This window comes from Panicum virgatum, chromosome 6N (assembly GCF_016808335.1).
Source record: "Panicum virgatum strain AP13 chromosome 6N, P.virgatum_v5, whole genome shotgun sequence".
Lineage (NCBI taxonomy): Eukaryota > Viridiplantae > Streptophyta > Magnoliopsida > Poales > Poaceae > Panicum > Panicum virgatum.
Genome location: NC_053150.1, coordinates 45407569 through 45423150, shown reverse-complemented (window position 1 = coordinate 45423150; position 15582 = coordinate 45407569). Strand labels below are relative to the sequence as shown.

The following is a 15582-nucleotide window of genomic DNA, read 5'->3' as shown; positions in this document are numbered from 1 at the left end:
ACATTTATTTAATACTTCTAAATACTAAATAGTTCTTGGGACTTTTTTTAAGTCTCCGTTCCAAAACACCCCTCAGTGTCCGGTAAAGGCCCACGAGATGTCCTGGCCCGTAGTAGGCCCACAAGGCCTAGCCTACGGGTCCGGCCCGGGTCCATGGATCCCGCGCCAATCAGACCTACGAGTCCACGAACTATAGCGTCGCCCACCCTAGAAAAGCTCCACCGCCTCGGCACGCACGCACCTTCGCGGCCGCGTGCCACGCGACTCACGCCTGCGGCGAGCTACGCGTCGGCGTCAAGCCGCCACCAACCGTAGCCGGAGCGGCGAAAGGAAAACGAGAGCGCGCGTGGTGCGTGGCGTACCTCGAGGGTCCGGCTGGCCCCAGACGGCGAAGGGCGGCTGCTCCTGCTTGACGGCGGCGCCGGGCTGGTCCGCCGCGGCGGCGCGGCCGATGCTGAAGGTGCCGATGCCGCCGGGAAGCGCGTGCTGGCGGAGCGGCTTCTCCGCGGCGGGTCGCGACGGCGGCGGCGACTGCGACGACGACCGCTCCAGCGGCTGCAGGAAGTCGTGCGTCTTGAGGAAGAAACCTGCGCGACGCGCACCGGCTGTGGTTTCAGTTCAGAACAAAGCCGAGAAAAAACCAGCAAATTCGTAATCACCGCAAAACACGGAGAAATCATTCCGGCACGACGTATAAAAATTAAAAAGCATGCAAAAAAAGATCGAAACAACAAAAGAACCCATAGAAACCTGATGACTGGGGCACGAAAACTGCGAGAATGCTACACCGAACCCTTTCAAATTTTGCAAACTTTGAAAATTGAAATAGAATATGGACGGATTGCCAGGAGCGCAGAAAAGGTCGTGCACGGCTCTTTGCATCCACCACTACTCCTTAGCTAGGTGCACGTGATCATTTCTTTGGTCCGTTAATCTGTCGACGTCGTTGTCTACTTTTCTCAAACCACGCTGTCCACGCAACGTAAAACTAAAATCATCAAAAAGGTAATTTCGAAGGTTAATTCGTACAAACATACTATAGCAAATAGCATCTGACAGTTTTCAGACCCAGCCTATCGTGTACTAGTAGAATTACCGAATTCGGCAAAACCTTGGAAGGATTCGCCGCGCGAGCGTCTGAATTGTGATCCATCACCCAGAGACAGAGGAGAGAGATGCTGAAGCGCACGCACCTTGATGAGCGGGCGGCGGCGGAGGCGGCTTGGATTCCGGCAGCAGCGGCAGGGCGGAGTCCTTGGCGGCGCTGTAGAGCGTGAGGAAGTCGTGCGTCGCCTTATCCCCTGCATTCGCAAGCCCCCCAGCAGCAACCTCTCGCCGTCAGGAAGCATGAAACCAAACTCGAGGAGGATCACCCGATCCATCTCCCGCCCATGGAAACCGAGAATTCGAATCCGAAGCACGAGACTAAACGAAGGAAAAGCAGGTCGAGCAATGGCGCGAGCGGGATTTTACCTTGCAGCCCCATAACCACGCATTACACCTCGGCAGCTCGGCTCCGCCTTCGTCTACCTCGAGCCCGCGGGGCGCGTGGGAGAGGGAGGGCGAGGGGAGAGATCTCTGCTGCAGCTTCCAAGGCTTCTCCCTTCCCTTCTCTGTCCGTGGCCTCTCCTTTCCTCCTGTCCTGTGCCGCGCGGGATGCTTTATACGGCGGCACACCCAGGCAGGCACCCAGCAGCGGAGACGCCCCCTCTCCGTGACAGCAGCGTTACCCGACCGCGACGGCCGTTAGCGGCGCGCGGGGCCGAGGCCTGAGGTGTACGGGCACCGCGGCCGGTGGAGGCTGGCGGGTGGCGCGGTGGGGATCCAGCACGTGCCGGACGTGGGTTGACCGCGGCGTTGACGCGAAGCGCAGTAACTTTTCCTCTTTTTTTAACCCGACGGGATGAGTCGCCGCTAATCCGCCTGGCCAGGCGGCCACGGTAGTAGATTAGATTACGCTAAAATCATCGCGGTCGCTAGTGGGGCGTGACCGCGACGGCGCTGACAGGGATCGGACGCTCGGCGCTTTGTCCGAGAGCGCCCGCTCGTCGCCGGCTCACGCGCGCGCGGTGGGGCGGTGAGAAACGGACGGGGTTTTGGACGGGAACGGGAGCATGTTATGTGATGCCGGCGGACGGCGACGCGGAGCCGATCCGGCAGCCAGGGGAGGAGCGGCGGCCGCGGGTCACCGATCGGAGCCTGAGGAGGCGCACTGGAGCAGAGGGCGGGCGAGAGGGGGAGAGGGGTCACGTGACGGTTGGGGGTGGAGAAGGCGGGCGGCACATGAGGCCGAAGATTGCGGGCATCCCGTGGATAGAGATCGGAGGTGGGGGGAGCCTGGGAGGGGTGGTCGCCGAGGCCGGTCATGTGCCCCCCCGCCGGCCAGATTCCGCAGGGCCACTCCTTTCCTTTTCCCTTTGTCCAACAGCGACCTCAATAATGCTTGGCTGCTAGCCTCCCAGTACGCTGGTGGCATCCGCGCCGCGCGTAGGGATGACGTACTAAATATCCGCGTATCCGCGGATACCAAATCCGACGGCGCGCGGATACGGGTTTGAGTTTGTGCCCGCGGATATGGACGCGGGTACAACTGTAAACCCAACGGATATTTTCAAACGGGTTTGAAAAATTGATACCCGAATCCGCAAATCCGTAAATAATGACTCTTGTGATGTATTATATATGAGACTAGTTCATTTATTTGCTAAAATTTATTTGTTTTCTCAAATAAATGGTGTTGACGTGTTGATTATTAGGTTATAATTTATTAATATTGAGAAATAGATGTGCATATTAATATTTACATACTATTAAAATGTGCTTGTGTTTGATTTTCTAAAACTTGCGGGTATGCGGGCGTACCCGCGGGTATGCGGGTATCCGCGGATAGCGGGTACGGGTATCATTTTCTACCCATTGCGGGTTGCGGGCACGGGCACAGCGCGCGGATTTTAACACGCGGGTACGGGTTTATGAAGTTGATATCCGCGCGGATTTTACCCGTTGCCATCTTTAACCGCGCGTCTCGCCTGCTCTGCTTCGCTTCGCTTTGCCTTGCCTGCTATCACAAGCAGCGTGACCGCCAGCATCCCATCGCCGCCGAATCCACCCTACGGGTGAGCAGTGAACAGCATCAGCCGTGGGTTAAGAATTTGCTCTTATTTAGTTGCAAAATTCAAAATTCCAAAATTATTACATCAAAAAAGAATCGTACATGCATGAATTACTAAATCTATACAAAATAAAAACCGAACTGCATAGTTTATTTGTAAATTACGAGACAAATCTAATGAGCCTAATTATGCTATGATTAGTCACTAAATTATTACAGTAATTACTACAGTACACATGTTCTAATAACATATTAATTAGATTTCATAAATTTATCTCGTAGTTTACAAACGAGTTCTGTAATTAATTTTATGATTATTCTATATTTAATTTTAAATATGCAAAGATTTTATTTCAAAAGGGAACATATCGGGTGGAAAACACAACTTCGTGAAAACCTGTGCAAATCATGTCAAAAATGTTGTTTAAATTCACCAAAAACAATCACACATGTAGATGATATGATGATACTCAATCTTGTAAAATATCATGTCCAAACTCGACTTTATTTGTGAGATATAAAAATAACAAATTTCAGATATTTTATAAGATTGTGTATCATCATATAATCTATATATGTAATTTTTTGGTGAATTTAGACAATTTTTTGCCGTAATTTATATAATTTTTCACAAAGTTGTGATTTCCACTCGATATGTTCTCATTTCAAAAACGCACAACTAAACTAGCCCTCCATGAGAAGAGATTCTTACCGCCCCACTCAGTGCTGACGTCGACGGCAACCTTGTGAGCTTTGGTCCTACGGACACGTGACAGCACCCTCCGCCGCCCTCTGCGCATGCGAGGCTGTTTGGTTTCAGCAAATTTTTTTAGCCTCTGTCACATCAAAAAAATCTTACTATTTAGAACTATCAAATAAGATCTGTTTATAAAATATTTTACACAAATGAGTGCTAATTCGCGAGATGAAGCTAATGATCTAAATTAATATAGAATTTGCTACATTTGTGCTACAGTAATTATTCGCTAAACATGAATTAACATAACTCATTAAATTTGTCTCGCATTTTAGTCTCAAAATTCTGAAATTAATTTTGTAATTAAACTTCATTTAGTACTTTTAAATATTAATATTTTGTGACGTGATATAATCTAGAATTTAGCTCCTAGACCAAACAACCCGCGCCGTGCTAGTTTCCTGTGCCGTGCCGTGCGCACCTCGTGAAACTAGAACACCGCGAGGATTAGATTAGGACGGCGCTGGTACGGCTGATTTTTTTTTCTTCGTATGAACTCCGGCGTTGATCGATCCGTTGGGAAGCTTCGTTTTACGGCGGATAATCTGTCAGAGAACTCGAATCCTTTTTTTCCTTTATAAAATGACTAATTCTCCGCTGGTGGCGCTCGTGTGCACTCGTGTCGAAAACGTGATGACCCGACCCGCCCCTGTTTTTTCTTCAAAAGCGGAGAGATAAAGCTGATCATCGGGACGAAAGAAACACGCGCTCGCTTGACTCCCGTGATGGTGCCGTGCGGAATCTGGTGACTTTTTTGTGAGATAAATTTGATTATTTTGGAACGCGCGAGTTACTGAGCATTTCTTTGCAGGGCTGCTTGTGCAGAAGCAAAAATAACCAGCATCGTGCGCGAGTGATCAACAGAAAAATCCTGCCAAGTGCCAAGTCAAATAGCGTCAAAATCTTTTTGTTTAAACAAATGCATTTGGTTCTGTCATTTGTGACGCGAAAAAACGTTTAACCAGCTCGCGTCCTCGTACCTAGGCGGTCACCATGCACGAACGCACGGTGCGTGTGCGGCCACGTACGACGAGGAGGGTACGTGCCGTCACCTCCGCCTGCAGCACCGCACGGACCGCGCCGAGTTGAGGGGGGACAATGCCCCGTGCGGGTGCGCAGACATGGCCCCCCAACTGGGCGCAAGAGACCACAGGCCGCACGGGCGCAGGCGCCCGCCTCGCGTCGCGTGCGCGGCCGGCTGGGACTGGGGCCCAGCAACCCATTCTTGAAAAAAAAATCTTCAATGTACGGAGTACTAAACGAAATTTATTTATAAAAAGTTTTCACGGATGAGTGTAATGATAGTAATTAATCGATGATTGACTACAGTGATGCTACAGTAACCATCCTCTAATCGTGCAGTTAAATGCCTCATTAGGTTCGTCTCGCGAAGTAGAACAGAGCTGTGGAGTTAGTTTTATAAATTGTCTTTATTTAGTACCCTAATTAATAGTCAAAATTTTTGTGCTACTAGTACTGATACAAACCAAACACGGCCTGAGAGGAGGCCCGCGCCGCAGCCTTTGCGGCTGAGGAGGGCCGACGACCCACGTGCGGCGCTGACACTGTGACACCTGCCGCACGTGCCTGCCCGTGCCCGCCACAGTCGCGCGTGGGATGCCTGCACCTGCGCCAGGGCCCGGTGCGACGGTCTCCGCGCGGCCGCGCCTGTGCCCCCGCGCCGCGCCGACCGTGGACGGACGCGGCCGCCGGTGCCGAGCCGAGGCGCTGCGTCCGCATACGGCCATACGCCTTCTACCGGCGCTAGTTGCCGCCCGTGCCTGCCGGCTGCCGGCACAGATCGAGATCGCGGCCATGGCGGAGGCCGTCCTCTCCAGCTATAGCGATCAGGAATTCAGGATCGAGCCCCCCCCCGCGCTTCTGTCATGCGCACCGATCCACGACCGTCATGTGCCGCGCCAACCCGACCCAACGAGTTCTTTTCGCGAAGGCTAGGCGAGAGGCGACGCCTTTGCCGAGCTAGCCAGGACGGGGCCGGCAGCTGGTGCCTGGCGCGGCGCCCTTTACCCGTCACCCTCCCGACTCGTGGCCGACAGGCGGCACCCCATATGCCGCGGTGGTTGCACACGAAAGCGAGCCCGGCCAGCGGGCGGGATACGCACATGCGCGGCGCGTAGGCACCGTCATCTCCGTCTCCGTGTGCCGGCCGGGAAAAGACGGGCTCGTGACGGCGAGCAGGGCCATGGTCGCCGGTGGCGGTGCATTGTTTAGTGCATGGCTACGCAAAAGCAGTGGCGCGGGCGCATGGGTGATGGCCTTCCCGTTCCCCAGCTAAGAGCAAGAAAAGAGAGAAAGCAGGAGAGAGAAGGGAGCAGGCGGCTGGTGAAACGCCCGCTCAAGTGGGCGAAGATGTACTCCTGCACATCCTATTAATCTTGCTCTAAGAAAACGTAAACAAGTGCCGACCCCATGTTTCCCTCACAAGCGGCACCGTGTGCTAAACTGCTAATCTCCCTGCACACCAATCATCACTCACTGTGTTTTGCTGCTAGAAAGTTACTATTGTTTTGCGATTTTGTGAGGTACTCCCTCCGTTTCAAATTGTAGGTCGTTTGACTTTTTCAACCCCAAATTTGACCACTCGTCTTATTCAAAAATTTGTGTAAAACATCACTTCTTTTGTTGTGGCTTGCTTTATTAATACAAGTTCTTGAAGAATGGTTTAATTTTGACTATGTTTGCATAAATTTTTTGAATAAGACGAGTGGTCAAACTTGGTATCAAAAAAGTCAAACGACCTATCATTTGGAACGGAGGGAGTAAAAAAGTTATCAAACGAACCACTGATTTTCCTTCAAAAAAAATAATGAGTCACTGATGACATATTTGTTATTTTTGTGCATATATTTTCTCTACGCTGCTCTACTTGGCCTCAGCACTGCACATCTCCAATATACTCATCAGAGCAGCTACTTGTAACCTGTAGGCAGTGGCAGTCACCACTCATCAGGCATTCAGGCCTTCACTAACAATTTGGTACTAGGGGTGTGTTTAGATGAAACACAAAATTTTTTTGCGACGGAATCTTGCTAATTTGAAGTATTAAATAAAGTCTATTTACAAAACTTTTTTCACATATGGGTTGTAAATCGCGAGACGAATCTAATGATGCTAATTAATTCATGATTAATCAATAATTAGCGAATGGTTACTGTAGCATCACTGTTGCAAATTATGGATTATATAGACTCATTAGATTCGTCTCGCGATTTACAGCCCATCCATGCAAAAAGTTTTGTAAATAGACTTCATTTAGTACTCCATACATATGTCGAAATATTCGATGTGACGTTTTTTTTGTGTTTACGAGGTTTATGGGGTGGGAACTAAACATGGCCTAGCTCTTCTGACAACAGTATCCCCATGTCAGAGCGAGAAAAGTGCCTGGCGCCAATCATTTCTGCAGAGATCTAGCTGCGACCATACTTTACAAGTAATCTGTATCCGTATGCACGGCTCGCCCGGAACACAACAGCCTGTAGCCTTGTTCGCATCGCCCGGCCATGTTACGCTAAGCCCCTTTCTCCATTTGTATATCCCCGTGCATGCACGCTGGCTCCCCTCTCGCTTTGGATCTACCCCTCCTCCCTCCATCACGCTCGCGGTATCCTCCCATGTTCTCCCAGTTTTTCTTTTCCAATCCAATCATTAAAGACACTTAACAATGCTGTTTAGATAGCGTTTCTTTATATCACGTCGAGACTTTTGCCCCCCGCTCCGAGCTTTGAAGCAACTCATCAGTAGATGACGCGATTAAAAACATGCCAAATTGAACCGACCAAGCGAGATGGTTTGGCCTGAAATATAGGATAAATCGATCGATTTTCTTCGTTGTAAAAATTGCAATCATGGAGTCACATGACCCCTTGGGCACCTACCTACCTGTTCATCCTCCTTGCTCCAAAGAGGAATGAACCATTCGATCACTCACTCGATGCCGCCACGGCGTACGTCTCATGCGCGCCCTCCGCCCAAAGCCGGACATGCCAGCTCCTTGGCGTAAACAAAAGAGCTCTTAACAAAAGAAAAACACTCCCAGAGCTAGTACGTGGCAGGCTGGCAGCTAGCCCCGTCCTTTTGCTGGAGGAACTAATTGTAATTAATTTGATTAAGTAGAGGTGGATTTGATTAGTAAAGTGTCGGAGGCAGTCTGACAGTCTGACACGGAGGAAGATTCCGGGGATGGATGGATGGATGAAAAGGCCCGCGGGTCGGAGTAATTTAAACGGGGCCGGATTAAGAACTGGTTCGCCCACTTGATCGACATTCTGTACCTTCCCCTTTGTTTAAAGAATCGGTTTAGGGATCCGTAAATTAACCTGCCGGGTGCAAAAGTCATCGCCGCTGTGTTGCTTGCGCGGCAGGGTTTGGAATTGGATTAACTGGGGGGCCCCCGTGACGTGATGCCGGAGGCCGCCCTAATCCCCGTGCTCGCGGGCCATGTGATCGCTTAAGGCCCCGTTTAGTTCGCGAAAAAGTTTGGGTTTTGATACTGTAGCACTTTCGTTGTTATTTGCCAATTAATGTCTAATCATGGATTATTTAACGTCGTTAGATTCATCTCGTGAAAATCAGTCAGACTGTATAATTAGTTATTTTTTTCAACTATATTTAATGCTTCATGTATGTATCTAAAAATTCGATGTAACGGGTACGGTAGGAAAAATTTTGGGAACTAAACGGGGCCTAATTAAAGCGCTAGTGGCCGTGACGCGTGGGGGCGCGCGCGAGAGTGGTGGTGCCGTGGCGGGCGCCTCTGCGGTTGGCGCCGCGCCGCCGGATCACGTGAGGGCGGGCGGGGCCCGGGGGAGGGGAGGGGCAGCGGGCAGGGGAGTACGTCGTCGTCGTCGTCGCCGTCCCGGCCTCCGGCGGATCACGTGGCCAACGCACACGCGGTGGCCCGGTGGGTCCCGCAGCCCCCGCGCGCGCTGGGGGACGACAACAAAAGAAGCGGCGAGGAAAGGGAAGGTTTCTGGCTTTCTGCAGCATGTTTGCGAGCCGGGCGCCCGTGGCTCTCCAAGACTCCAACTGCTCTGCTGGTTAATCCTACAAAATAAAAAAATGGTCTGCTGGTTTGTTGCGTCGTGTCCTCTTTTTCCCCGATCGTGCAGTGAACCAGTGATCCAAAACCACGTCTTCGAAGGCGTAAGCACGTGCACGTGACCTTCTTGCAGACAGCAAGCTGTGGAGGTAGTCCAGCTTCCAGAAAATCGGACGGAAGATGTCTGAAGAAAACGTCGTCCGGGGAATCGAGCGTCGCCGGCACGTCGTGGCGGGTGGCGGCCCCGGCCGCGCCGCTGTCGCTGTCGAGGCCACGCGAGGGAGAGGCATCGGCGTCGCGAGCGGCTCCGGTCACGTGCGGACACAGCACGACCCCCTATAGCCTAGCCGGGACTCTTTTCTCCTTTTTTTCCCCGTCCACCCGAGGCGCACCGCGGGGAGACGCGAGGACCCCACCGCACGGCACCACCCTCCGAGCCCGTCGCCTCGCTAGGCGTGACCGGTGGCCCGGGCCGCGTGCGGTGGGCCCCGTCCCCCCGCCTCGGCCGGTCGCCCCCGCTTGTCGCCGAGCGCGTGAGGCGGAGGCCGGAGAGCCGAGAGCGAGGCGTCCGCCTTGGACGCCGTCAGTCGGGTGGGACGGCGCGGCGTTAGGCGGACGGACGGCGACGACGTTGCCCTGGCGCCGCGGCGCCGCGCACGTGGCCTCGAACCCTCCCTTCCCCTCCCGTCAGGCCGTCAACCTGCCTGCCCGTCGCAGCGCGTCCGTTTTCCGAGAGGTTGACGTCAACTTTTAGTCCGATTCCCCTGCTCTTTTCTTCCCGCCGGCCAGCCGGCGGCGAGGTGGTTCTCCGGGCCCGTCAAAGGCTCCGCCGGTATCCCGACACGGGCGATCTCCGTCCCGTCCCGGGCGCAGCATGAACCACGTCGCCGAACGCTGCCGTGTCGCGTCTCGGCTCGTCACAACGAGCACAAAAGAAAAAAAAATCGTGACAGCGACTCGTTTGGTGCAGGCTTTGGCCCTGTTTAGATCACAACCCGTAAACACAAAAAAAGCACATCAAATGTTTGGACGATATGCATGGAGTACTAAATGAAGTCTATTTATAAATTTTTTTGCATAGATGGACTGTAAATCACGAGACGAATCTAATGAGCATACTTAATCTATAATTTGCAACAGTGATGCTACAATAACCATCCACTAATTATGAATTAACTAGCATCATTAGATTCATCTCGCAATTTACAACTCATCTGTATAAAAAGTTTTATAAATAGATTTCATTTAGTACTTCAAATTAGTAAGATTTCATCGTAATTTTTTTTTTGCCGTTCATCTAAACACGGCCTTTGGACCGAGCTGGGTGGGAAAACGGAGCTGGAAGTTGGGCGGGCCCAACCTGGAGTAACCGAGCACGTGCAGACGGGTCGGGCCCACGGGCAGGGGACGTGTCAAGTGGGCGCTGGTGGGCCACACGCCCCACGCAGCCCACCAAGCGCCTTGCTTTTTGCTTTCTCCCCCGCGCCACCGGCGGGGACGCCTCTCCTCTCCCGTCGTCGTCCGCGTGCGCGTGGCCGTGGCTGGCCGTCGCCGGGGCCTCTCTCTTAACGCGGCCGTGCGGGTGCGGGCCGTGCGGCAGCAGCATGTGGGAGAACGAGAACGCCAAGCCCGGCGGCGACCCGTCCCCGCCCCGGTCCGGCTGGGCGGGCCCAGACTCTCACGTGAGTGCCCGGGGCGCGCTGACGCCGCCGGCGCTGCCGGCACCAGTCGTCCCCTGGGCAAGCTGGGCCACGGCGCCGGGCGCTGCCGACTGCCAACCAACTGTTACCGACCCGCCGTGACGCGAGCTCGCTGCCGACCTCTCACGACTGCAGCTGCAGCAGCCTGTGGGGCTTGGGGTTGCTGTTCCGCTCGTGTGTCTGCAGCAGCAGTGATCGTGGCCACTGTCCAGCCAGACCCCCTTCTTAGCAATTGCAGTTGCATTAGCAGCACTGTAGCGTATCATACGACTGCAACCCAATCCATCAGTGTTCTGATTTCACCCGTTTCGGACAGCCGGCCCCCGTTGGCCGTTGTCGCCCGACAGAGATCCTTGAGGTCCATGATTGGTAGACGCACATGTCAACGCTCGCCGGCGCAGACATGATAGGGTTTGGACTTTGATCCCCAGCCGCCGCCAGGGTTTCCGAACGAAGCCGGAATTGTCAAGTGCAGATCCACGAATCCTGCGCTGCTCCATGAGTAGTCCATGCAACTTTGGTCGATGCTTTTTCTTCAGTATGGATCAGGGGAGGGAAACGAGTCACCAGGATGGATGCCGATGGCCGGGCATGGTCAGGACTCCAAGGCTCGCACAGGAAAAAAAGCGATGCGCGTGGAAAGGGTTGGTGGCAATGGCATGGTGGGATACTGGTGATGTGACGTGCACGCGGCGGCTCAGCTGGGGCCTGGGGGTGGGGGGGGTGGGGGTGGGGGGGGGGGGGGCTGCTCATCCTCTTGCCGTTCAGGTAGAAGGTACACCGGACACGGCGAGGATGCGACGCTACGGCGCTACCGACCTGCCGTATCCGGTGCGTGGTGGCTTGCAGCAGCCAAGAACGCACACGGGCCAGCAGCAACGGCTCTGAGCTGCCCTGCCCTGTCTCGCGCACACGCTCGATCCTCCACTACAGCAGGTCAGGTACGTGTAGTAGTTTTCCCTTGGTAGCTGTACGAAATGCAGCGGCTCTGTAGTGGCGTGGCTGGCTACAAGCACAAACCACAGATTGCACTCTCTCTCTCTCTCTCTCTCTCTCTCTCTCTCTCTCTCTCTCTCTCTTCTTTGGAGGGGAATTGGGCTCAAATGGAGAGCGCTGGCTCGAATGGAGTATGTCGATGGCCCAGCCCAACTTAGCTTGGGCTTAAATTAAAACCCAAGCTGCTCCACGAAACAAAAGACTGGGCATTGCTCTCGGTAGGTGGAATGTTTCAAGAAAAATACTACTAGTGTCTTGGCTCGTGGGCACCAAACTTTATCCAGTAAACGTTCAGCAAAAACTGTCCAACCAGGTTCAGAAATGGTTTTCATTTTCGGAAACCGTCCAATTATATTTCAAAAACAATTCTTGCTCAGTTTTCACAAATGTCGAGGGGGTGTTCAGTAGATAATTATCGAATGAGCATTCATCAGAAACACAGAAAAACATGTCAGTTCAAGAGTATGAACTAGGGCAGGCGTTTGCTTTCCATGGCTCACACTCCATAGCAATTTTTGTGGCATCTTTGGCCGAACGAAGGTACGTGCAACCGCGGCCCGCAGGCATGAGGCATCCTCCTCTCCAAACGCAGCAACCGCCGGCAAGCCGGCAACCGCCACGATATGAGCGCGCCCCGTACATATCCGCCGCCATGCACCCACCTCATCCGCAACTCCCACCTCCATTTTCCAACCTTCCCGATCGATCTGCAGGTTCGCCATGGCCACTCCGGTACAGCCCGCCGCGTCTCCTCCTCCTCGCCCTCCGCCGCCGCCGCATCGTCCTCACCACGACACGACGCTCACGCTGGCGCTCGCGCTGCCGCCTCCCCCGTTCGCCTGCGCGCTCTCCCCGAGGCCGCTGCAAGCGCGGAGGCCGCGGGCGGACGGCGTCGCCTCCTCCTCCTCCTCCGCGTTCGCCAGGGTGCGGTCCTCGCCAACGGGGGACCCGCCGCCGTGCACCGAGTGCGGCAAGGAGTTCACGTCGTGGAAGGCGCTGTTCGGCCACATGCGCTGCCACCCGGAGCGCCAGTGGCGCGGGATCACGCCACCGCCGCACTTCCGGCACCAGCACCGCCAGGCCGCGGGGGACCAGTTCACCGTGCAGGAGCGCGAGATCGCCGCCAGCCTGCTCATGCTCGCCGGCGCACGCCCCGGCGTCGGCAAGGGCAAGAAGAGCACCCTTGTTGCCTCGTCTAGCGCGAAGAAGGAGAGCTGCAGCACGCCGACTTCTTCGCCGACGACGACCGCCGCCGCGCCGCCGCCCAGGTGCGACGGCCACAAGTGCAGCGTCTGCGCTCGGGGGTTCGCGACCGGACAGGCTCTGGGCGGGCACAAGCGATGCCATTGGGAGAGGGCTTGTGACGAGGGGATGGAGGTTGCAGCACCTAGCAGCTGCAGCACGTTGGCAACGTCAGGAGCGGCGCCACCGTCCACCACGCTGGACCTCAACCTGCCGCCGCCGGGGACGATGCCGCCATTGCCACGGAAGATCGACGAGGACGGAAGCGTGAACCCGGCGCTGGATTTGAAGCTTGGGTTCTAGAGTTTGTTGGACTAGTGGTATGGTCCACTTGCTAGGTTGATATATGCGTATGTAATCTATGTGCACGTGTATAATGTTGGTAGCTTTGTCTGTACATTTTCTAGGAGCGGCTGATTCCGAAAGGAAGTTTTCTGATCTATCTGAATTGGCGACTAGTAGGCCAGTAGCTTAATCTGAACTCGCCAGTGTACTAACTGTATGTCTGTAACATATCCGTGTACATGTTTTAGCTGATGTGTGGTAATATAATATGTTGGAATAGCTTGAGTTTGTCTTCTTGTTTTTTTTTTTGCCTGACGCAATGGTATGTAGCAATTTCTGTGTCATTGTTCAATAATGTAGTTTGATTTGCATTGTATCTTCAGATCTGCAAGTCAATGCAGACGAGCTTGCAGCTCGGTGTGGTTGAGGAGAGCTGGGATGGGAGCCAACCGGCCGGGGCTCGAACCTCGAATCCTTGTTTTGCATGCCTTCAAGTAAAGGCTGGGACTTCGGTCCTTTCTCTAAAAAAAAATAAGTCCAAGAGCAGTACATGTATGTACCATTGATTTTTTGTATGTAGCTATGGAAAGAATTACAATTATAGGACGCGAAACAATACGCCTCGCAATCATAGAACACCAAACGCCGACATCGCATGCTAGCTAGTTGTAGCACGTTCGGTAGAGACCCTTTCGTATCCATGCCACCGCCAGCTACAACTCCTCTCTCACCTCCCACCACCTCGCCGCTGCCGGAGTGCCCCCCTCCCCCATTCTTCCTCATGAACCAAGAAGACACTCATGTCTAGGCGGGCTCTGGTGGGTGCGGCTGTTCCTACGTGTCAGCAGCTAGAAACCAGATCCGCACACCGCTTGTGGCGGTACTCCTTTGTTTGCGGGTTCTCCCACCTTCATCGCACCGTCGCTACCCCCTCCTAGCGCCATGCCTGCTCCTCTGGATCGAAGTGCCCCCTTCCCGAGGGAGGCGGCACCAAATCTAGGGCTGGTGAGGCTAGATCCGTTCTCGCCCTGGGAGCCGGCGCGACAGCAGATGGGGGACGACAAATGCTCGCGGATGGGGTGCTAAACATCGACCCGAAGGCGGACAGCCGGCATGGAGGGACCTGGTGGTTGGTTGCTCGAGAGTCTGGCCGGTGGCATGTAGGGCGACGGCCTCATTGTGTTCGACCATCAGTGCAGACATGTTATGAAAACCGTTTGAAGAAATTCTTCATCGGCATCGATGACACCTCTGCCCTTCCTTTCCTCGAGGCGTGTCAATATTTCCTCACACCCCGTGCGTAGACGAGGTTTATATGAACATGGCAAGTAATAGATGATTTGGACATGAAGTTTCTAAGTAGATGAGAGATATGATGGATTGATGCTATGTGAAGATATTGCATGGTTGAACCGGGAATGAAGAAGAATGAAACTAACTGTTCTATCTTTCTTTTTTGTTTTATAGTTTTTTTCTTGTATTTGTAAAATCTCTTATTTAAGATTTAGAGTCTAAAAACCGTTGTAACTTTTGGTATATTCCACAAGTGGATATAGAGGCTGGATTATTTTTTTATTAAAAAAGTTACTCGGGTAAATGTATCTGCAGCTATTGCAACTAAAACAGATCTTGCATATCTAGATTAGGTCATGTAAGGTCTTAGTTTTCTGTTAGCTAAGGCCGGTCTCAATGTATAGCTTCATCATATGGTTACCTAGAGCAAAAATTAAGTAACTGAGCCGGATGAATTTTATGGATATGAAAGTCCTCTCACATTCCGCCACATCAGCAAATTTAAATGCTCACAAAACTCTCATGAAACTCCACTGCTAAGACTTACCTAATTAACGTTGAAAGTAGAAATAAAAGTTCTGGCTGCAGACTCTCGGTCGACTCGTCGTGTTCGCTTGCCTTTCGGCGTAAAATGCAAGAAAACCAGGTTCAGAAGCAACTGGCGGTTGTTGTCTGCTTGCACAACGCCCAGTAAGTTAATTTAATTTGGAACATACGACTGCTAATGACGATGATCTAGCAATTGTTTTTTTGCTCGAATGGTATTTCTCATGAACCATGTCTAAGGAACTCTCTTTCCATGGGCTTGTATTGAATCACCAAACTTCCATTGGAGTATTACGCCACAGTTGGATGGATTCACTTGCCCGAGACATGCACTAAAAATAGCTGTATCTCCGGATAAGCATTGCGCACGAGCTTGTTTTTCTAATCTAAAGAAGAAAAGATCGTATCTTCCAGCTAAGACCGCGCCAAAAATTGCACGGAGACTATTCTCGGCCATGGCTAAAAGGATGCCGTCGCCAGCTGCAACTGCTCCCCCGAGAGGGACCAGCGAGGGGCGGCAGCGGGGGCTATAAGAGGCTGCCGGCCGCGGGCGCCTCGCCTCTCTTTTTAACCACGGTTATGAGTTTGA

General features: G+C 53.1%; 2 protein-coding genes across 2 annotated transcripts; one reads left to right on the top strand and one right to left on the bottom strand.

The window, feature by feature from the left end:
* Positions 1-177: 177 nt before the first annotated feature.
* Positions 178-1650, bottom strand: LOC120678693 (transcription factor BIM1-like). Its single transcript, XM_039959993.1, has 3 exons — positions 1474-1650; positions 1194-1301; positions 178-587 (listed from the first exon to the last, which is right to left on the bottom strand). Exons 1-3 carry the CDS (start codon positions 1484-1486, stop codon positions 295-297), a joined length of 414 nt encoding a protein of 137 aa, XP_039815927.1. The 5' UTR covers positions 1487-1650; the 3' UTR covers positions 178-294.
* Positions 1651-12347: 10697 nt separating this feature from the next.
* On the top strand, positions 12348-13172 carry LOC120678210 (zinc finger protein ZAT2-like). The gene has a single exon (XM_039959359.1). It carries the CDS (start codon positions 12348-12350, stop codon positions 13170-13172), a length of 825 nt encoding a protein of 274 aa, XP_039815293.1.
* The last annotated feature ends 2410 nt before the right edge of the window (positions 13173-15582 follow it).